At 47.7% G+C, this 24,286-nt stretch overlaps 1 protein-coding gene across 1 annotated transcript; it reads left to right on the forward strand.

The window, feature by feature from the left end:
* Positions 1–1,139: 1,139 nt before the first annotated feature.
* On the forward strand, positions 1,140–24,001 carry LOC111964977 (NAC-alpha domain-containing protein 1). The gene is given in 17 exon segments (XM_023988879.2): positions 1,140–1,432; positions 12,837–13,126; positions 13,212–16,381; positions 16,524–16,761; positions 16,763–16,875; positions 16,877–16,988; positions 17,258–17,520; positions 17,643–17,647; positions 18,203–18,429; positions 18,654–20,571; positions 20,684–20,908; positions 21,643–21,731; positions 22,004–22,072; positions 22,197–22,343; positions 22,480–22,608; positions 23,575–23,697; positions 23,891–24,001. Coding segments are annotated over 17 exon segments (7,218 nt in total). The 5' UTR covers positions 1,140–1,347; the 3' UTR covers positions 23,906–24,001.
* The last annotated feature ends 285 nt before the right edge of the window (positions 24,002–24,286 follow it).

Consider the following 24,286-nt stretch of genomic DNA (forward strand, 5'->3'; position numbering starts at 1 on the left):
CGGGCAGGCGGGTACGGCAGCGATCGGTTGAAGAGCATGCATTTAGTTTTACTATCGTTTAAGAGCAGTATTTTTACTTAAGTACTTTACACCACTGCCTAGAATGTAACACATGACAGTAATTAGCTGTAGAACTGACATGAGAGAACCATGACTGATCTACATATTATATTTCTGTAGCAGTTCCAACATATATGTAAATAACGTAAATATGTTATAATGAAAAAGGCTCAGATGGTTCCTTTTGAACTCTGGCCCCATGAGTGTTGAGCTCATGTTGCGGTATAGAGAGTTCGCTGCTAACTCCATTGATTGGTTGGTTTATTGACTGATTGATCATCACTGCTGAGCCCAGCCAGCCAGCAGTCCCAGTATTGACTGTTGTCATAGAGACTAGGTCCTGTCTGAGGGGAGTGTGTTTCTGTATGTTGCTGACCTCAGGTGAGCGAGGAGCAGGGAAATATGAGTAAGCAGATGAGAGAGGAGGATATTACCGCTGATGTATGAATGCCAGCCGGGCTGGAATTGACAGAGAGAGGAGACAGGGGATTCTGTTGAGCTGGCAGAGCAGAGGCAGAAACCCCCTGATACACACACATACTCACACACCCAGCGTGGGAAGCTTGGGGTTGCCATGGAGACTGCCATTGATCTGTGGGGTTTGGGGGGAACAAATGGAAAGGGGGAAGGAGGAGACTGAAAGTCTCCCTCTCTTTTCTTTCTTTGTAACTCTCTCCTTCAATCTCCCTTTCACTACCGTTATTTCCTCCATCACTTTTTCTGCAATAGCCCATCTTCTCCGCACACCCTCTCTCCAGCCCTCTGTCTCTGCAGTACCTTCCTGTAGTCTCTTATACACCACTAGATGTGTATAAGAGACAGCTGCAGTACCTTCCTGTAAGGATGGGGGCAGCACTCAGACAGCAGCAGAAATCTGCTGACATCATCGCTGAGTATCAAGTCATCACCAGGGAGGGAGGGAGGGAGGGTAAGAGGGATGGGAAGGAGAGAGGGATGGAAAGGAAAGAGGGAGGGGAGGAGGGAGGCAGTGCTGCTCAGCTGGGGAATGAGAGAGAATACTGCAGCTCCCTCTCAGATTCCACACAAACATATGCGCCCACACACACGCACACACACTAGCAGCATCGCGAGATCCACACACACTCTCACTCATAGCATCATCACTGCTCTGCTGCACCACAGAGAGAGGCACACTGAGCATTCACCCTCTTTCTCTCTCTCTCTCTCTGCCCCTTCCTCTACTGCGCACTCTCTCTCTGTTCACCTTGGCTGCTGGGTGGTGTGGAGTTATTGTTGCGTCAGAGCCAAAGAGATCCAGAAACAGCCATGCCGGGGGAGAGCTCTCACAGATCTGTCCCCAAAGAAAGACATCCGGAGCTTGGAGCAGAGCAGACAGGCCTGCCTGAACCAGGTAAGGGGGTGAGGGGAAAATGAGAGAGGGAAGGAGGACAAGGTAGAGTGGAGGTGGCAGAGGAGAGACAGGGAGGGGGAGGATTATGCGAGGCACTAGGAAGGGGAAGAGATGTAAGAGTTACAGAGAGGCTGGTAAAGGAGGGATAATGGATACCTTCTATAATGCCATGTGGGAAGCAGACAGACCGACAGACCGACGGATTAGAGAGGTAGAGCTGGGTCATGTCTGTCTGTGTCTGTCTATCTGTGATCCCCACTCCAGTCCTAGTTCCAGCTCCAGCACCCTAGCCTTCATCCCCAGACCCCCCATCCACAACACCTACCCTACTTAACCCCACAAACATCCCCTTCACCCTACCTGACCCCCAGCTCCATATTCCCCGTTCCCCTCCCTAACCCCATACCCATACCCACACCCCCTTCCCCCACTCTCTCCCCAGCCCCATCTCACTGCCCAGTGGTGGTGTGTTTTCTCAGGGCAGAGTGGAGCAGCTCCTCCCTCCCTCTCTTGTACTTGACTTCCCTTCCCCCAGTCTCACCATGCAGGGACATGACACAGCACCGCACTCAGCAGCAGCATCCACACAGTAACAGCAGGGCCAGATACTGAAGGAACAGATTCAGACAGGGACGGATGTAGGGGTAAATCAGAGTATTTGAAAACGTATTCTTGTTAGATAAGACACCGACTACTGGAACTGTGTGTGTACATGTCACTATATGCTACTTACTGCTAACATAGCTATTGGTGTCCATATGGTTATTGGTATTGTTGTTATGTTGCATCTGGTAGGTTTGTATCTAGCAGACAATAGATGTATTCTGTGTTGCATCTCCCAGACTGTGTATTTACCTGTGTATTATGTTTGTGAGTTAATTGTGTTGAAGTGAAGAGGGATAAGTACACTCAGGGGATAAAATGTATGTGTCAGACAGTAGAGGTACAGTGTAAGGGTTAGGGCAGGGTTCCCCAAATGGCGTCCGAATTTGGCCTGCAGCTGAATGTAGTTGTTGATCCCTGGGTTATGGTATTATCTCTCCGACAGTAGAGGCAGTTGGGGTATAAGGTACAGTAGTCTAGAGGTTAGAAGAGGCGGGCCAGCAGCCGAAGGTTTCTGGTTCAAAAATGGCAATGGAACTGGAAGGCTGCTGGTCTCTGCCCTTGAGCAAGGCCCCCCACAATTTCTCTCCATCCAGGGTTCTGTGTAGGTTCAGACTGTACAGTAGAGGAACATGTGGTATAGGTAGGTCCAGGAGTTTTGAGGCACTGTGATTTTACCTGCATTGTCCACTAGTGTTGCTGCAGGTAGGAAATCCTAGGAAATGTTCGGTAATTGACACAAGCTGTCTCCTCCAATCAATCAATGTCTAGTTGTGTGTAGATCTGCAAACCTTTATCGCACCAAACCTAATATTTGGCAGGGAATACTATTTGTAGATGAGTGATTCTACACCTCAATTTGCTGAAGCTGACCCTCTCGAACGGAATTGGAAGTTGTAGCTAAAAATAGGACAATTAGGGGCAGAGTCAATGAAAGCAACTTTGGAAGTTTATTGTAGTGAATTCGGGAGGGTTTCCCCGTCCTGGACTTGAACCTAGGTCCAGTGATTGTCAAACCAACACCTTAATTGTTATGCCAATAGGAACTCTTGGTGTTGGCATAACATTTAAGGTACTGCCTTGACAGTCGCTATATCTGGGTTCAAGTACCGGTCAGGGCTACCCCCCAAATTTGCTACATTGGTGTCAGAAGTGGGATGGCGCCCGTGAGGCCATCCAAGAGGTGTGTACACGTGTGGGTAGACTGGGGACACACTCTCCTGAAGGAAGAGGCTAGTGAATCAACCTTAACCAAACACCTAGTGAGCCCATCAAGAGGTTCAAACCTCTTTGCGTAACAATGAAATTGTTGGCTTGACAGTCGCTGGACACACACACAACCAGACATTGATTGATTGATTGGAGACAACTCGAGTCAATTACAGAACATTTTCTAGGATTTCCTATCTGCAGCAACACTATTGGACAATGCTGTAAATGCACAATGCCTCAAAAAGTTCCCCAAAACACCTGGCCCTTGGTATAGGTTCTATAGTGTATATGTATAGTAAAGAGATTTATGGTATAAGGTGCCACACAAGTATAGTAAAGGGATTTATTGTATAAGGTGCCGTACAGGTATAGTAAAGGGATTTACGGTATAAAGTGCTGTACAGGTATAGTAAAGGGATGTACGGTATAAAGTGCTGTACAGGTATAGTAAAGGGATTTACGGTATAACGTGCTGTACAGGTATAGTAAAAGGATTTATGGTATAAGGTGCCGTACAGTAAAGAGATTAGATGTACGTCTCAGACAGCACGTATCAGCTCTGCTGGTCTGGCACTAATGCTGTGATGTAATCCAGATGGCTTTTTGGAGTAAGACGTCTAGTCTATGTATTATTGCACTGCCATTAGTTTTTCGTAAAATACCCATCCTACTAGTTTAGATTTAATATAAATCATATCCTTACATTGTCTTGTCTGTACTGTACTTGGAGTTTTCTGATGAAGTCCTTTAAATCCAAAACATCACTGTTTTGAAATGAGTGCATCCTGCACTGAGAACGCTATGGTTAGATGAGTAGAGAAGGCAGCAGAATAGGATGATGGCGGGAGAGAGAGAGAGTGGGAGGGAGGGAGTTAGGGGGAAAGGCAGAGAGCTGAAGAGAGGTAGTGTGAGGCATTTGGCTCCTGGGGCTTGTCTCAAGGCCTGGGACTGTCTTGAGCAAAGGCTGAAATAGAAGCTCCCTCTGGGGCCTGACAGGCCGTGGAAGCAGACTCTGTGACGCAGTTCCAGCCTGTTCCAGCCTGCTGCGGCCTGCACACTCCAAGCAGGTGTGTGTAGGCAGAGCTACACACACATTGATGCGCACACACACACCACCACACACACACACACACACACACACACACACACACACACACACACACACACACACACACACACACACACACACACACACACACACGGCGGTGTGCATCGGCGGTGTCGTACCCACAGCAACTATTAACACATTCCCACACCAGAAACCGTGGATTGATGGCAGCATTCGGAGAAACTGAAAGCGCGAACCACTGCTTTTAACCAGGGGCAAGGTGACCGGAAACATGACCGAGTATATAAACAGTGTAGCTATTCCCTCCGCAAGGCAATCAAAGAAGCTAAGCGTCAATATAGAGACAAAGTAGAGTCGCAATTCAACGGCTCAGACACAAGAGGTATGTGGCAGGGTCTACAGTCAATCACGGATTACAAAAGAAAACCAGCCCCGCGCGGACCAGAATGTCTTGCTCCCAGACAGACTAAACAACTCTCTTGCTCGCTTTGAGGACAATACAGTACTGACACGGCCCGCTACCAAAACCTGCGCACTCTCCTTCACTGCAGCCGACGTGTGTAAAACATTTAAACGTGTTAACCCTCGCAAGGCTGCAGGCCCAGACCGCATCCCCAGCCGCGTCCTCAGAGCATGCGCAGACCAGCTGGCTGGGTGTGTTTACGGACATATTCAATCAATCCTTGTCCCAGTCTGCTGTTCCACATGCTTCAAGAGGGCCACCATTGTTCCTGTTCCCAAGAAAGCTAAGGTAACTGAGCTAAACGACTACCGCCCCGTAGCACTCACTTCCATCATCATGAAGTGCTTTGAGAGACTAGTCAAGGACCATATCACCTCCACCCTACCTGACACCTTAGACCCACTCCAATTTGCTTACCGCCCCAATAGGTCCACAGACGACGCAATCGCAACCACACTGCACACTTCTCTAACCCATCTGGACAAGAAATATACCTATGTCAGAATGCTGTTCATCGACTACAGCTCAGCATTTAACACCATAGTACTCTCCAAACTCATCATCAAGCTCGAGACCCTGGGTCTCGACCCCTCCCTGTGCAACTGGGTACTGGACTTCCTGACGGGTCTTCCCCAGGTGGTGAGGGTAGGTAACAACATCTCCACCCCGCTGATCCTCAACACTGGGGCCCCACAAGGGTGCGTTCTGAGCCCTCTCCTGTACTCCCTGTTCACCCACGACTGCGTGGCCATGCACGCCTCCAACTCAATAATCAAGTTTGCAGACGACAATAACGTGGTAGGCTTGTATACCAACAACGACGAGACGCCCACAGGGAGGAGGTAGGGCCCTTGGAGTATGGTGTCAGGAAAATAACCTCACACTCAACGTCAACAAAACAAAGGAGATGATCGTAGACTTCAGGAAAACAGCAGAGGGAGCACCCCCCTATCCACATCGACGGGACAGTAGTGGAGAGGGTAGTAAGTTTTAAGTTCCTCGGTGTACACATCACGGACAAACTGAATTGGTCCACCCACACAGACAGCGTGGTGAAGAAGGCGCAGCAGCGCCTCTCCAACCTCAGGAGGCTGAAGAAATTCGGCTTGTCACCAAAAGCACTCACAAACTTTTACAGATGCACAATCGAGAGCATCCTGTCGGGCTGTATCACCGCCTGGTACACAACTGCTCCGCCCACAACCGTAAGGCTCTCCAGAGGGTAGTGAGGTCTGCACAACGCATCACCGGGGGCAAACTACCTGCCCTCCAGGACACCTACACCACCCGATGTCACAGGAAGGCCATAAAGATCATCAAGGACAACAACCACCCGAGCCACTGCCTGTTCACCCCGCTATCATCCAGAAGGCGAGGTCAGTACCGAGAGACTGAAAAACAGCTTCTATCTCAAGGCCATCAGACTGTTAAACAGCCACCACTAACATGAGTGGCTGCTGCCAACATACTGACTCAACTCCAGCCACTTTATTAATGGAAAATTTATGTAAAAACATGTATCACTAGCCACTTTAAACAATGCTACTTAATATAATGTTTACATATCCTACATTACTCATCTCATATGTATATACTGTACTCTATACCATCTACTGCATCTTGCCATCTTTATGTAATACATGTATCACAAGCCACTTTAAACAATGCCACTTTTATATTTTACATACCCTACATTACTCATCTCATATGTATTATACTGTACTCTATACCATCTACTGCATCTTGCGTATGCCGTTCTGTACATCACTCATTCATATATTCTTTATGTACATATCTTCATCCCTTTACACTTGTGTGTATAAGGTAGTTGTTGTGAAATTGTTAGGTTAGATTACTTGTTGGTTATTACTGCATTGTCGGAACTGGAAGCACAAGCCATTCGCTACACTCGCATTAACATCTGCTAACCATGTGTATGTGACAAATAAAATGTTGATTTGATTGATTTGACACACACAAACAAAGAAACCTTAGAGTGGCACTTGTCTTATTGTGTCCTTGTAATCATCTCTGTGACAAATGTGTGTGTGTGTGTGTGTGTGTGTGTGTGTGTGTGTGTGTGTGTGTGTTGTGTGTGTGCGCGTGCGTGCGAGCGTGCGTGTGTGGTGGCTGGGTGAATGGGTGGGGTGGGTGGTGTGTGGGTGTGTGCGCACGTGCAGGGGCTTATCTGTGACATGACTCAGCATAACAATCCAGTGATAACATCCCACCCTGGGCCTGGGCAGGGATAGACACAGTGCAGCTAAGTGCGTGACGCCATTAGCTATCAGCTAGACCACAGGGACAGAGAGAGGAAGGAAGGTAGGTGGTAGGGGAGACAGGAGAGAAAGGAAGAAATAGAGACAGGGTAAAGAAAGGAGGGAGGGAAAGAGGACAAAGAGAAATGCAGCAAGAAGAGGAGGATGGGCTATCAGAGAAAACAAAGAGGGAGGGAAAGAGAGTCCGCATACTCCATCAGTAAGTGATATCTGGGTTCCTGGTGGAGCAAGTGTGTGTGTGTCTCTGTTGTGTGTGTGTGTTGGTTTGTGGGTCTCGTGTGTGTGTGTCTGTCTTGTGTGTCTGCGTGTGTGCTGTGCTTGTTGAGTGCTTGCGTGTGTGCTTGTGTGCATACGTGCGTGTGTCTGAGGTCACTGTGCATGGCGAGAGAAGAGAATAAAGTCCTGTTCTCTGGTCAGTGTGTGTGTGTGTTGTGTTGTGTGTGTGTGTGTGTGTGTGTGTGTGTGTGTGTGTGTGTGTGTGTGTGTGTGTGTGTGTGTGTGTGTGTGTGTGTGTGTGTGTTGTGTGTGTGTGTTGTGTGTTTGTTGTGTGTGTGTGTGGTGTGTGTGTGTTATGTGTGTCGTGTGTGTGTGCATATCCCTATGTCTGTACCAAGGTTATTATAGTTTAGTGCTTTTCTATGAGTTTTTATTTCTATTCGTTTTTCGATTTGGATTTGCAATTCACTTTAGTTTCAGCTCATTTTCAGACCTGATTTGCTAGTTTTTATTGTATATTATTTAGTTAAATTTTTTAGGGAGGCTGAAGCCATTTGAAATATTATATATTTTCTTTTATGTTATATCGGAGATGTGCCCATTGTTCAACTGCGAATCTGCTATTTTATTGGCTAGAATGTTCCAGCCTCCCGCCTCCTCCCGCCTGCCTTCTGCCTTTCCGGACATTTATTCCTATTGTTAGAACATTGAGGTCCATCTCTTGTCAGTATATTGATACTCTTTGGTAAATACATTAGGTGATGGGTCAGGTCATAGGTTGGATTTGAAAGGAATAGTGCCAAGACCGGTGCAAAAAAAATATGGGAGAAGCAAACTCTCTCTTGGCCATTTTTACACCAGTCCAATTATTTTTTACTTTAGTAGTACAGTACATGCCCTAAGTTTAGAAGAAAAACTAAAACTGAAGATAATTCATGATGGTTTTTATTTTATTTGAGTTTGTTTTGGAGTCAAAGATAGTTTCAGAATAGTTTTAGTTTTTCAAACAGATTTGTTAGTTATTTTATTTCAGTTACTAAATTGTTTTTTCATGATTAGTTTTCGTTTTCTTTTTCGTTTCAGTTTTCGTTTACTATAATAACCTTGGTCTCTGCACTCACAGTACATGACAGGACTCAGTGTATTTCAGGGAAATCTCATAAGGAGTTTAGTGTGTTGTCTTAATTTCATCCTGCAGAACCGTAACGTCAGTAAGGAGCAGCAGAGCTGATCATAATAGAATGGAAACTACCCCCTTTGTCGACCCCTCTCTCATTTTCTCTATCTCTCTCTCTCTGACTGATCCAGACCCCCTTCTCCACTCGCACTCTTGCCCTAGTTCTTCTCCTCCATTCTGTCATTTTCTCTCAAAATGATCCTTCGTTCCTGTTGAAGCTTATGGAGACGATGGCATAGTCACTGGAGTGGAGTGTGTGATTAGAGAGAGAGAGAGCACAAGAGAGAGCAAAAGAGAGAGAGAGCTCAAGAGAGAGAAAGATGAGGTGGGACAGGAGGAGAGAGAGCGAAAGTGCAAAGACAAAGCAAGAGAGCTAGCAGCATTAGGCTAATTTCAAATAAGAGAAGGAGTAGCATAAACTAGCTACCATGTTGGCATAATTTTACCACCAAGCACTGAGAGCAGTGGTAGCATGATATTTTCAAATTGTACATGAAGTAGCTTGTGAAGTTATTTAACTGTGCTAGCTGTAGTACAATCAAGAAACGGAAGAGGGCAAACAGACACCCTGCATGTAGCTCCCCTTCAGGATCAGGGATGAATATCACACAGGACCAGCATGTTCTCAATGTTACCCATCAATCAATATGGATTCTTCTTTATTCAATTCCTTTCATTCTCTCTTGTCTTTTCTCTCTCTTTCTACTTTTCTCACTTTCTTGCTTGGCCTTTCTCTGTCACACCCCTTGACTTTTTGGACATTTTGTTGTGTTACAGCCTGAATTTAAAATAGATTAAATTGAGATTTTGTGTTACTGGCCCCAGACACAATACCTCATAATGTCAAAGTGGATTATGTTTTTAGAAATGTTTACAAATTAATAAAACATTTAAAGCATTCAACCCATTTGTTATAGCATGCCTAAATAAGTTCAGGACAAAACATTTGCTTAACAAGTCACATAATAAGTTGCATGGACTCACTTTGTGATTTTTGAATGCCTACCTAATCTCTGTACCCCACACATACAATTATCTGTAAGGTCCCTCAGTCGAGCAGTTCATTTCAAACACAGATTCAACCACAAAGACCAGGGAGGTTTTCCAATGCCTCACAAATAATTGTTAGACGGGTAAAAAAAACAGACATTGAATATCCCTTTGAGTATGGTGAAGTTATTAATTACACCAAGGATTGTGTATCAATACACCCAGTCACTGCAAAGATACAGGTGTCCTTCCTAACTTAGTTGCTGGAGAAGAAGGAAATCCCTCAGGGATTTCACCATGAGGCCAATGGTGACTTTAAAACAGTTACAGAGTTTAATGGCTGTGATAGGAGAAAACTGACATTGTAGTTACTCCATAATACTAACCAAAATGACAGAGTGAAAAAAAGGAAGCATGTACAGAATAAAAATATTCCAAGAGTACCTCTCTTCATACTATAAAAAAATTATATTCAGATGTTGTACAATCCAGGTGTGCAAAGCTCTTAGAGACCTACCCAGAAAGACTCAAAAATGTAATCGCTGCCAATGGTGATTCTAATATGTATTGACTCAGGGGTGTGGAAAACCTATGTACATTCAGAGGTGAAATTAGCATGTAAATCTTGGTGGGGCAAAAGAAAAAGAAGTGGGATGCATGCCAGCAAAGCCACTACACAACACTAAACAATACATTAATTGCACTATAACGGTGACAAACAGTGCCCACAAACTGTTAGTGCCTACATAAAGCTGTCCCAACAGCAGTCCCAACATCTTACCACTGATACAACTGGCTATCAGCGGAGCCTTGTCTGGCAGCGAAACAGTTCATTCAGCTTCATTTACAAGGCATATAACCTATGGCATAAGGGGACGACAAGCGGATTAGAGGCAATCTGTAATTTTGATTAAGACATTAATGAGAGAGCTAGGACGAATGTAACGTTAGTCAATATAACTATTTGTTTAGCACTTTTGAAATGTACAGCAACATAATTCAGAACATGGGCCATTCTTACAGTGTTCTTCCTGTACACTAAGTCAGAACCGTAGGATTAACAAAGGGGGCATATAAGCAGACAATGAAAGCTCTTACAATATTCGATGATTATATTTCTCTGAAACAGGTTATAGGCTACAGTAGAACAGTCAGAGCAGTAGGCTAAATTAAGAATGGTAAATAGACCAAATTATTAGGTTGAAGCACACGGGCTACGAACATTTTACTACACAACATACACTTAGCTACAGTATACATATCTCCCTAGCATATTGCATCATGCATGCAGCAGCATACAATACATTTTTGGACTCACTATGCTCACTTAAACAGGAAGGTGGCACGGTGGTCCTTCGTTGGCAAGTTTTGTCATCAAAGTCTGGCATTCTCTGGATTTATGGTGCTTTCATCGGAGGCCAGATTTACCATTCCGAATTGGAGGACCGTTCAAAATGTATTTTCCCAGTCGGAACTCATTTATTGCCGACTTCCCAGTTGTCTTGAACTCACTGAAGTGAAGTGAAGTTTTCGTAGTTCCAAGTTAACAGTTGTTTTGAGCGCAGCACAAATAATGCTTCATTGACAGCATGTCCAATGTTGAATGTTTATCGTTTTAAACTTGGAAAAGAGACCCTTAATCCCAGATTTGGGACCACACAGCCACTGTCACTGATTCCTTCCAAACCACTCGTTGAATTTGCGATTTCCAACTTGTTTTGTATAATGTTTATGTGCAATGGCCAATGAGCACCAATACATATCTATAATTTCTCTTCATTATTTCTCTTCACATGACAAAGATTAAAAAGGATTTACCAGTGGATTGTTGACTTGATTCATGATGATGACTGCTAGCTAAGATTGTCAAAGTATGATGTTGACATGATCAGTCCAATCAATGCTACTGTACATATAATGTGATTTGACGTCATTTTATCTGTGGCCAATGACCTTGAGCCTTCTTGGATGGGCACTTCTAATGTAACACCCAAAGGGCTAGTATTTTCAAGGTGTCCTCTTACACTTGGCAGTGACATAAAGTCCCCATGAGTGACCGAACACTGAGCCAATCACGGCGCAACGCTAAATATTTTCTGCTGGCTTGCCCACCACCACAGAAAGCACTGAGCTACTGTAGGCTGAAACACCTGCATTTTGTAGCTGCCTTACTCAAGAAAACAAAAAAGAGACCATGTTTGTATGCGGCTATATTAACTCCACGATATATATTATTTTTTACATTGTTTGCAAACTGATATGTGACACGTATTAATGCCAAAATAACATGCACAATTAAAAACATTTCTAAAAACATGTTTTCATTTTGTCATTATGGGGTATTGTGTATAGATTGGTGAGATACAAATATATATTTAATCCGTTTTGAGTTCATGCTGTAACACAACAAAATGTGGAATAAGTCAAGAGGTATGAATACCTTCTGAAGGCACTGTATATACTGTATATTTGAATCTATGAGCTCTGCTTATTTTAATCCATGTGCTCTGCTCTGCTGTATGTGTGTGTGTATGTGTGTGTGTTTCTGTTCTGCTGACTTTGCCCTATGGCGACAGAGCTGTCAGTCTGACTTTGCTGATAGGATAAGAGAGGGGGGAGGAAAGATGAGAGGAGGGGCAGAGGGGAAAAACACCAACATGCACAGTGCGGGCTCTACTGCCCTAGCAGCAGGTACCACAGCCAGATATGCAGACTTCAGCAAACTAAGGGTGTATTCCATTCCTTTGGGGGTCAGGGGTTACTACTGTGGAAGGGAAAGAGCCTGAGTAATGAACTACCCTGGGCAGTGAGCCCTGTAAATGGAGGGAGCACACATTTCTTTCATTCAGAACTGCCAGTAAATGGGCTCCATTCACCCAGCTGTAGTTGATGGACTGCAAGCAATGACAGTAGGGGCCTTATATATTGATATGTTGATGCCACTTGATGTGTACCCTGCTGTGAGTGTGGTCTTTTCAGTCAAATGTTATCTCTGACATTTAGGTGACATTCTAGATCCTCTAGGTATGGCTGTGTGTGTAGCGGTAATGAAGAGACAACAAGCTTCAAGGAGAGAGCTGAAAGGACTGTTTCTATTCAACAAAGGCAAAGAGGCTACAGCATCCATTACAGATCTTTTTTTATTTTATTATTTTTAATACATTCAGGAGGTAAACTGAAATTCCAGTTGCCTTTTCTCCATTACAGTTACTGTTGCCAGGTCATAAAGCAGCTAGTGATTCTGANATTTTTAATACATTCAGGAGGTAAACTGAAATTCCAGTTGCCTTTTCTCCATTACAGTTACTGTTGCCAGGTCATAAAGCAGCTAGTGATTCTGACCTCATGGACATAACATTACAGAAACAGTTTCTTCTTTTTCGCTCCTCTTTCAGACATGACCAGACATGCCTCCACTGACTCCACCCCTAGTGACAGTGGCTCCACCCCTAGTGACAGCGGCTCTAGTCCCTCCCCCAGCACCCCTCAGAAGCTGCTCCCATCATGCACCTCTCCTTTTGGGCCGCGGCTGGTCCGGGCCACGCCCAGCTCCTCCGCGACCCCGCGACCCCAGCCTGAAGGTTCCGACCGTCGCCACAGTAACACGATCCGGCTTAGCGGAACGTTTGGAGGTCACGGACCCTGTGGACGCCGCAGCGGACCCGTGAAGATGGAGAGAATCAAGGTGTGTGTGTGTATGTTTACCAATGTTCTCCTCTTCTCTTTATGTTTTTCCAATGTTCATCCAATGTTCTCATTATGTTCTCCAGGTCCTGATGGGCTCAGAGGTGGAGAGTGACTACAAGGAGCCAGAGAACATGGACACACGGGTGGTGATGGGCCAGGAGGCCCTGCTCAAGACCAAGAAGACCCTGACAGGGAAGTGCCCTTGCGTGCAGAGCAGCCAGGTGATACCCCTGCCCGGAGGCCAAGTCTTGGAGATCCCTAACCATCCCTCAGAACCACAGGCCGAGTCTGGGGAAAAGGCCCAACTGGACACAGGGCAGGAGAGAGACAATTCACCTCTGACCCCAAAGATGGAGCAAGAGCAGGAGAGAATCCCTGTCCTGCCCATTAGCCCTCTCCTCACCCCTCTCCTAACCCCCCTCATCCCTGCCTCCCCTCCCTCCTCAGAGCCAGTCACAGTGGATGTTAGTTTGACGGGCAGCTTAAGCCCTTTGGAGGCAGGGCTGTCTCCCTATGGTGAAATGCCTTTTGTATGTGCCATGTATGCCATGCCCTCCCTGTCCGAGCCAGCCTATCCCCCTGCTATCCTATCCTTCACTGAGCCGGCCTATGCCGTGAACCCTCTGAGAGTGGGTGTTCCCTCGTCCCTGGATCCTGACCTGTACTACACCGCCCCCTCCACCCCCATCAAGATGGCTGCTCGCCCCTTACACCTCAAACARCGCTCTTACCCRGGCTCRCCAGCCTCTCCCCTCTCACKAAACTCCCCCTCYGACAGRGAGGACCTGTGCTCCCCRCTCACRTCCCCCTCTGGCTCCTACGTCACGGCSGAGGGYGGCAGCTGGACCTCTTCCACCTCCCCCTGCACCTCCCCCAARCTMCTCCTGGCAGAGGAGGTGCAGGAGGCACCTGCATGCTTTGTCAGCTCGCTGTCRGAAATCGGAGACGAYGTGGGYGAGGATAGGGGAGCAGTAGGGGAGAGGGCAGAGGAGAAGGGAGGAGGAGCAGCAGAGTGGCGGTTCTGCCTCTATAAGGGTCTAGCAGAGACTGTGATCCTGGAGGAGGAGGAGGTGCTGAGAGGGGAGGTGAGGGGGAGGAGGAGTGAGGAAGCGACAGTCTCAAGAGGTAGCTGTCGCCCTCGCTGGGTGACAGAGGACACTTCCCCATTGAGGAGCAGCAGTGGCAGAAGCACTGACTCCCAGGAAGAGGGAGGGGAGTCGGAGGGCTCGCTCTGCCCAGCAGAGGATGCTCTAGCTGGGGGACAGCAGTACTCTAGTCCCCTGCTGCAAAGAGGCCTAGAGCTGGAGCTGCAGGCCTGTATGGCTGAGGAACTTTACCCTCCCATTACCAACCCAGAGGGTGGAACAGACTCCCCACGGCTGACCTCCATCTCCTTCCCCTTCACCCCAGACATGGGGAACCTAAGCCATCACACCTCCAGTGTCAACCCTGCCTCCCCCAACCTTACCCTGGACACCTGCTCTCCAGATGTGTCAGACGGGGATAACTCCAGTCCATACGGAGAGATGGGTACCTTCCTGATGTTCCCAGGCTCCTACAGTGATGATGGAGAGATGGAGGAGGAGGAGGAGGAGAGGATGATCCCGGCCTCTCTGCTTAACTTTCCCCTCCACACCAGCCTCCTCTTTCAAGCAGACTCCATGGAGATCACTCTCTTCCCCACAGAGGAGGGGAATGAGGGAGGAGAGGGAAATGACAGGAACGAAGGGAACAATGTGGATGCATACGCGGCCGGAGAGGAGGAGGGGGACGTGGAGGATGATGATGAAGATGATGATGATGAGGAAGAAGTGGAGGCTAAGGTAGAGATAGAGGAGGCTAAGGTAGAAATAGCGATAGAGGAAGAGGTGGATGAAGAGGAGGGTGAGGATGTTGAGGAAGAGGAGGAGGAGGGTGAGGGTAAGGCTGTAAATGACCCAGCTGAAGAGGACAACTCGGCCTCCTTCCTTCATTCACTGTCGGAGACTTCCATCAATGAAGGTCTGGATGAGTCCTTCTGTTTTCATGATGACACTGACGACTCACTAGACTCCGCCTCTTATAATGGCGAAGAGGATGAGCGGCTGTACAGCACAGAGAGACATGCTGAACCCCCCACAGGACCACCCACAGGACCACCCACAGGACCACCCACAGAACCACACCAAGCCAAACCTCAGCCTGAAACTAGACCAGAGGCCCACAGCACTGAACTGTCCCAGTCCCAGAGCAGACCTAGCCTAATCAATCCCCCAGGAGACAAAGAGCCCCGGCATGAGGATCCTCCAGGACCCAAACCACCACAACCACAACCTGCACTTGCACCTGCCCAACTTGCGGAATCAGCCCACCCCAAGTCCTCAAACAGCGGCAGTGGGAGTGAAATGGGGAACTCCTCAGAGTCCTCTGACCCTCCTGTCCCCGCTCCTTCTCAGGAGAGCCCTTCTGTCTCTACCTTTACCCCTAAACCTTCTACAACCCCTTACCCTGCCTCGATTACCCCAAAGACTACCCCTGCTACCATGTCAACCCCTAAAACCAAGCCTGCATCTCTCTCTAACCCCAACACTAACTTTGCTCCTGCCCCAAATGCTAAATCTGCTACAGTCTGTACCACTAACACTAACCCTGCTACAGGCTCAACCCCACAAAATAACTATGCTACTGCCTCCACCCCCAAAACTAACCCTGCTACTGTCTGTACACTTGAAATGAACCCTGCTACGGTCTCTACCCCTAACACTAACAGTGCTCTTGCCCCTAACGCTAAATCTCCTACGGCCTGTACCACTAACACCAACCCTGCTACAGCCTCAACCCCCAAAACTACCCCAGGTACATGCTCTACCCCAAACCCTGTTGCTACTCCTAACACTAACCCTGCTGCTACAATCAAGGAGACAGCGTCCCACAGCAATCCTGTCACCCTGGCAACCCTGCCATCCCATAACAGCCCTGTGAGCCTGGCAACAGAAGCAGGGCAAGCCAAAGCAGCTGCAGAGGAAGTACAGGCTGGTACGGTGAAAGAGGAGGACAAAAGGAGCAGTGCAAAGAGAGAGAAAGACAAACAGAGCAGTGGGGAGAGAGGGAGGGACAAACAGAGCGGTGGGGAGAGAGGAAAGGACAAACAGAGCGGTGGGGAGAGAGGAAAGGACAAACAGAGCAGTGGGGAGAGAGGGAGGGACAAACAGAGCGGTGGGGAGAGAGGAAAGGACAAACAGAGTGGTGGGGAGAGAGGGAGGGACAAAGAGCGGTGGGGAGAGAGGAAGGACAAACAGAGCAGTGGGGAGAGAGGGAGGGACAAACAGAGCGGTGGGAGAGAGGAAAGGACAAACAGAGTGGTGGGGAGGAGGGAAGGACAAACAGAGAGTGGGGGAGAGGGAGGGCAAACAGAGCGGTGGGGAGAGAGGAAAGGACAAACAGAGGGGTGGGAGAGAGAGAAGGATGAACAGAGCACAGAGACTTCAGACGAGGACCACACAGAGGAGACAGACAGAGACTCGTTCAAACTACTCATTAAGCCACGCCCCTCTAAGTCAGACACACCCCGGCCTAAACAGAAGAACTCTGAGCCCCGTAAGCCCTCCCACGGGTGTTTGGGGTGGCAGCGGCTTCAATCCGGTCCAAACCGCTTCTGGTGTCAGTGCTGGAACTGGACCAGAAGAATGAGAACAGCAGCGCTGAAGGTGTGGACTCCCATCAGGTCCTTGAAGGGACCACTGCCACAAATGCCCTGAACAAGGGGGTCCTCTGCTCTCGACCCGAAAGAGCCTAACCCCAGCAACATCCCTGTCTCTTCCTGCCCTGAGAGCTCACCTGACCTGGCTGACAACCTGTCCCTGACCCTGACATCTGCCCATGTGACCGCCGGGAAACCTGAGGGAGAACACCCTGAGCACTGAGGACGGGGGCCCTGGGGCCTGGGCTCCCTCACACACCCCTGGCTGTCTCTCCCAAGAGGGAGAACTCAGACAGACGCAGGAGAGAGGAGGGGGGATGTGGGCTGGAGGGCTGATAAGAGGGGGTTAGGAGCAGGGGCTGGGGCCTGGGGGCAGGGAGGCCCAATCTCTTTCTCTGGGGCAGGCCTGTGGGTTGGAGGAACAGAACCTGTTACTGTGTGAGGTGGAAGGGCATGCTGTTGGACAGACAATTGGACAGACGATTCGACAGACACTCTCCGGGGCTGCCCAATGTCGGCACAGACGAGGATGAGGTGGATGATATAATGGGGGACGAAGAAGACAACAACAGCCTGTGTGGTCGGCCAGACAAGATGGCAGATGTTGAGCTTGTGGGAGAGGGAGTGCCAGAGTCCAACCTGTCCAGCTGGAGGTCCATCGAGGAGATATCAGAGGCAGGGGAGGAGAGGACGGAAGCTCCCAATTCCCAGAGGTGATGATTCAGCAACCTGCAGAGTCACCCGGAAAACAAGGAGGAGCAGGAAAACAACAACAATGACTCCATGTTCCTATCCTCTGGAATGCCAACCTGTGTGACTCTGAATGCCCTGTCAGAGGAGGTGAGACACACCAGAGCCAGGTGTGAGTCTGAGGGCGTCCCTCTCAAACATACACTCACAGAGGTGAGACCACAGGCTGCTGCAGCCTCCGATAGGCAACAACATCTAACGGACAGCTCAACACACCAATCAGACATAAGACAGGCTTCCTCGTCCATGGAAAGCCCTGGGCGTGTCTCACCACCAGGGGTAAACCACAGACTGTCTCAGACCAGAGCCCTGGTTCAGTAGAGGCAGCATTTCCAGACCCAACAGTACACAGATATTAACCCAGCAGTCAAACAGGCAGACCTTGCTCTATCTCTGCTGGGTGGGGGTTTGGATCCTTCAGCCATAAAATCAGACCAAGCAACTCCAAGTCAGGCAGACTGTTCCAAGAAACTCCCCCCATCAATGAGGAAAGACACAGTAGAGAAGGTCCAAGTTTCCCAAGAAACTTCTCTCTCAGTGGGCAAAGACACAGTAAAGAATGTACAAGTCTCCCAAGAAATTTCCCTATCGGTGGCAAAAACACAGTAGAGAAGGTCCAAGTTTCCCAAGAAACTTCTCCACCAGTGAGCAAAGACACAGTAGAGAAGGTCCACGTTTCCCAAGAAACGTTCCCATCCGCGGGCAAAGACACAGTAGAGAAGGTCGAAGTTTCCCAAGAGACTTCCCCATCAGTGAGCAAAGACACAGTAGAGAAGGTCGAAGTTTCCCAAGAGACTTCCCCATCAGTGAGCAAAGACACAGTGGGAAGGTCCAAGTTTCCCAAGAAACTTCCCTCAATGAGCAAAGACACAGTAGAGAAGTTTCACGTTTCCCAAGAATTTCCCCATCAATGAGCAAAGAGACAGTAGAGAAAGTACAAATTTTCCCAAGAATGTTCCCCATCAGTGAGCAAAAACATAGTAGAAAATGTCCAAGTCCCAAGAAACTTCCCATCAGTGGGCAAATACACAGTAGAGAAGGTCCAAGTACCCAAGAATCGTCCTATCAGTCGGAAAGACACAGTAAGAGAGGTTGAAGTTTCCAAGCAACTTCCCCATCCGTGAGCAAAGACACAGTAGAGAAGGTCCAAGTATCCCAAGAATCGTCCCTATCAGTCGGCAAAGACACAGTAGAGAAGGTCGAAGTTTCCCAAGAAACTTCCCCATCCGTGAGCAAAGACACAGTAGAGAAGGTCCAAGTATCTCAAGAATCGGCCCTATCAGTCGGCAAAGACACAGTAGAGAAGGTCCAAGTTTCCCAAGAAACTTTCCCATCAGTGAGCAAAGACACAGTAGAGAAGGTACAAGCATTCCAAGAATCGGTCCTATTAGAGGGCAAAGACACAATAGAGGAAGTCCACGTTTTTGAAGAAACTTCCCCATCAGTGGGCAACGACACAGTAGAGAAGGTCCAAGTTTCCCAAGAAACTTCCCCATCAGTCAGCAAAGACACAGTAGAGAAGGTCCAAGTCTCCAAAGAATCTTCCCTATCAGTGGGCAAAGATACAGTAGAGAAAGTACAAGTTTCCCAAGAAACTTCCCCATCAGTGAGCAAAGACACAGTAGAGAAGGTCCAAGTTTTCCAAGAAGCTTCCCTATCCCTATCAGTGGGCAAAGACACGGTAGAAAGTGTGAAAAAACTGTGTTCCCAGCCTCAGCCAGAGGAGACAGAGCCACAGACGGTGAGCCAAAGAGAGGGCGGTGGCGGTCAGACGACTGACAGGCACATTGACCAACCAAAGATGAGCGTGGCCTTAGAAGGGCAGGAGAGCAGTGTTTGTATCTCAGGGGAAAGTGAGGTTGAGGAGAGAGCAGAGGAGAGATTCTCTCCAACAGAGAGTATTCCAGAACCTGCACAGCGTCAGACACCTGAGGGAGAGCTGAGCACAGAGAAAGCCATCACTCCTCCTCAGCCAGAGAGGAGAGGGAAGCAGAGGAAGCAGAGCAGAGACAGTCAGCTGCGCAGACAATCTACGTCAGGCCCTGGGTCTACTGATCAACCACAGGAACCAGCTCTCCCTGCCAAGACCCTAGCAGACGCCTCCCCACCAGGGAAACAAAAGAATAAGAACACGAGGGGACAAAAATCTGTTGCAGATACCAGACAGAGGACACCTGTGAAGGGCAAACCTGAAGCAGAGTCCGAGAGAAGAGGGGAAAACAGAAACGTCTCCGTTGCCCCGACTCCCCCTAGTCCTACCAGCCTCTACCCTATAACTCCCACTCTCCTAGTCAACCAGGAAGTGAACACGGAAGTGCACCAGAAAATGCTTGCTAACAGGCCGCTGCCTGGCTGCCAGACAGAAAGCAGGAAGGACATCAACGATAACAATGTGGGGAGTGGCCAAGCCTCCTCTACAGAACAGAATATATCTTCTTCTCCTCCACCTCTTCCCTCCTCCTCTCCTCCCCATCTCTCCTTCTCTCCTCATTCCTCATCTCCCCCACCTCTTCCCTCCTCCTCTCCTCCTCCTCTCTCCCCCTCTCCTCTCTCCTCCTCTCCTCCCCCCAGTACCTTCACGGTGCCGCCAGATGAGGACCTCCCCACCCCCATACAGGAGTCCCAGCCTCTCCTCACCACAGTCCAGCCTGTCACCCCACTCCTAGACACCCAGCCTCAATCAACCAATGTTCAGGCAGCCTCTGCAACCCTTTCTACTACCCCTATCGCCCTTCCTAAGCACCCCCCTATACCCACCGAAAGTGTCCCTATGTCCCCTACCCCCTCCTCATTTCTATCTCCACCCACGTTAGCCCTGCCCTCAACCCCCAGCTTTACCCAGCCCACCCAGGAGTTTCTGCCACGGCTGGAGCCTCCAACCACAATGCCTGTCCTAGACATCCGCAGGCAGGTCCAGCCCCAGCCCCAGCCCCAGCCCCAGCCCCAACCAAACATCCTCACCGAGCCCAACAGACAGGTCAAAACAGGTCAGTCACAAAGCCCACAGGACAGAGGTGAGTTACACTCAGGAAAGATATGGGTGTGGGGTGATTTGATTTTCTCTTTTTAGTAATCAAGAATCAGTGAATCATGAATCAGTCCAACCTGTGTGAACTTTTGTTGCAGATGGGATGGACACAGACAGTGATGATGATGACACTGCTGTTCCTCTACGACGTCACATGACTCAGCCCTGGGGGATTGTGGGAAACCCTTCTCATAAAGAGTCTGGTTCCTCCAATCAGCGAGAGGTACTGCTTCACTCCTCCTGCCAACCAACTGAGAGACAGACAGACTGTCCAATCAGCCACAAGAATTCACAGGAGCTGGACCTGTCCTTCAAATACAACTGTACGTGTTCTCCAAATCCAAATCTCTCTCTATGTCTGTCTGTTTCTCTCTGTCTCATTGAGAAAGGGATTCTGAGAAGTGACTCCACCTATGACCTTCCTCACACACACAGATGGCTCTGAATATGTCTAGTGGTCCTGCTATGGTCCTGATGAAGGACATACTTCAGATTCTAGGAAGATTCTCAATAATACCCCATCGACCACAGAACACTGCTGCAGCTACTGAATAATGGAGGAGAAATACTCCGAGAGAGGATCATTTTATCCAGGAGGAATACTGTTATTGCACATCTTTCAATAGAGGTTATTTCAGGGCAACCGTCAGTCAACCTGAAACCTCTGAGTCAATCTAGCTAGAACTGACCTCCCGGTAGATGATACGTACATAGAATCATGGATGGGGATTTATGTGTACTGTATGTGTGGTAGCACTGCAGCATAATGAACAATGCTACATGCGTTGAAACACAGTAGTACAGAATGTAATTGTACGCCATAACATGCGTGTTCCATAGCATAGAGATGAAATGTCATTGCTATTTAATGAGGTGATCTATTTCTTCTCTAAGATCAGTGATTAGGTTAGCCGTAGAGCTTTATGATGCTGTCCCATTACCAGAGTGCTAACGAGCTACAACATGTCCTCATCATCTACATCTCAGTCATTAGTTACCATAGCAATGAGGATGTGATGCAGTCCTCTGAGAGTAACAGTGTGTGTGTGTTCCACAGTGGGCTCCTGCAATGAGTCGGAGAGTGAGGGATCAGTGCCAGAGTTGGAAGAACCAGAGAGGGTGCCACTGAGATCCTCAGAACCCCAGGTGAGTCTACCGTGTGTGGGCAGAGAACACTCGAGAAGTCCCCTCACCCCCAAGGGTGGAAACCTTGCGTTCACTGTGTGTTATGTAATAACATATTGATGTCATTACCTTTAGGTAGGAAGGATGCGTGTTGTGGGCCTGTATTTTCTGAATGCGTCGCAGCTTCAGAGATATGTTCCATATTATCAGTCTGGATATGGGTAAACTACTGTAGAATGTTCTCAGGTTTGATGTGTTGAATTGATTTTGTTGTCCTCCCTTCTCTCTCTCAGCCCATCTCTCCTGCTGATGAGGGGATTAACAGACCTAAGCAGAGCCGCAGTGAGAAGAAGGCCCGCAAGGCGAGATGTGAACACAGAGCTGCTTCATGTGGCAGACTCAGCTAATCAAACACAGAGCAAATGTGTGTGTATTCTGTGTGTTTGGCCGCATCATGGTGTAACCAGTGTGTGTGTGTGTGTTTAGGCCATGGGTAAGCTGGGCTTGCGGCCGGTCCACGGTGTGACCAGGATCACTATAAGGAAGTCGAAGAGCATCTTGTTTGTCATCAGCAGACCTGACGTCTTCAAGAGCCCCGCGTCAGACATCTACATCGTGTTTGGAGAGGCCAAGGTGACATCCTAACCTTCTCTCACTCTCTCTCTCGCCCTCTCTAACCCCTATCTCTTTATCACCCTCTCTCTCTTTTCTCTCATCTACATTGTGTTCAGAGGCCAAGGTGACCTCTCTCTTCCTATTTCCTTCCTAGATAGAGGACCTGTCTCAACAGGTGCACAAGGCAGCGGCAGAGAAGTTTAAGGTCCCGGTGGAGGCCTCCCCACTGGTGCCCCCTGCACCACCCAGCCTCACCATCAAGGAGGAGAGCGAGGAGGAGGAGGTATGGAAATGCATGCTCACTCATTATGTCAAGGAAAAACACCAATCTTTACCCTATTCTTACTCTTTCATGTACGGTAGTTCTTTTAGATCTTAATATGAAACAATTCTATCTAGTGTTGTTACATTTCAGTCCTCTCTACTGCAGTGGTGGAAAAAGTACCCAACTGTCATACTTGAGTAAAAATAAAGATACCTTAATAGAAAATGACTCAAGTAAAAGTGAGTCACACAGGAAAATCCTGTATTTGGTTTTTAAATATACTAAAGTAAATGTAATTGCTCAAATATACTTAAGTATAAATCCTTTCAAATTAGTTATATTAAGCATACCACACGGCATGCTTGCCAGGGGCACCCTCCAACACTCAGACATAATTTACAAACAAAGCACGTGTTTAGTGAGTGCCCCAGATCAGAGGCAGTAGTGATGACCGTGATGTTTTCTTGATAAGTATGTGAATTAGACCATTTTCCTGTCCTGCTAAGCATTCAAAATGTAACGAGTACTTTTGSGTCTCAAGGAAAATGTATGGAGTAAAAAGTACATCATTTTCTTTAGGAATGTAGTGAAGTAAAAGTTGTCAAAAATATAAATAGTTCAAGTCACGTACAGATACCCCAAAAAACAACTTAAGTAGTATTTTCAAGTATTGTTACTTAGGTACTTTACTGTAGTTAGCCTGATGMCATTTTTTTTATTTGACCTTTATTTTACTAGGCAAGTCYGTTAAGAACACATTATTTTCAATGACGGCCTAAAAACAGCAGGTTAYCTGCCTTGTTCAGGGGCAGAACGACAGACTTGTCAGCTCGGGGATTCGATCTTGCAACCTTCCGGTTACTAGTCCAAAGCTCTAACCACTAGGCTACTTGCCGCCCCAATGCTACAGTTATGAACTGTAGCCTTTTTTTTCATGTTCAGAAGTGTTCCATAGTGCAACTGACTTTGACCTCTGTCTGTCAGGTGGACGAGGGAGGTTTGGAGCAGAGGGATATAGAGCTGGTGATGGCCCAGGCTAACGTGTCCCGTTCTAAAGCTGTCCGCGCCCTCAGACACAACACCAACGACATCGTTAACGCTATCATGGTGAGGAGGGAGTGATGAAGGAAGGAATCTGTTGTAACACACTATGTCCACGTTGGGCCTACAGTTGTTGTTATGACCTGCTGATGATTGCAACAGTGCTTTTTCAACAGGTTTTGAAAAAAAAGCTTAACAATATACGTTCGGCACGCATCCAACCCAAAGTAATTGTCTTCCTCTTTCTTCTCTCCCACAGGAACTGACAATGTGAGAGGACCCCCACCAAGCATAAATGCCACAGTCACATCTGTATCGCTGCTATGTTGCATTCTCCCTACCTGCTAATAAACAGTCTGTTATAACCACACTAGTGGGCGATACTGTTAACCACCCTAATACTTTACGTCATGTCCAGTATATACAGTTGAAGTCTGAAGTTTACATACACTTAGGTTGGAGTCGACAAAACTCATTTTAGAGCCACTCCATAAATTTCTTGTTAACAAACTACAGTTTTGGCAAGTCGGTTAGGAAATCTACTTTGTACACAACACAAGTCATTTTTCGAACAATTGTTTACAGACAGATTATTTCACTTATACTTGACTGTGTCACAATTCCAGTGGGTCAGAAGTTTACATATACTAAGTTG

Source organism: Salvelinus sp. IW2-2015, linkage group LG6.1 (assembly GCF_002910315.2).
Source record: "Salvelinus sp. IW2-2015 linkage group LG6.1, ASM291031v2, whole genome shotgun sequence".
NCBI classification, from domain to species: domain Eukaryota; kingdom Metazoa; phylum Chordata; class Actinopteri; order Salmoniformes; family Salmonidae; genus Salvelinus; species Salvelinus sp. IW2-2015.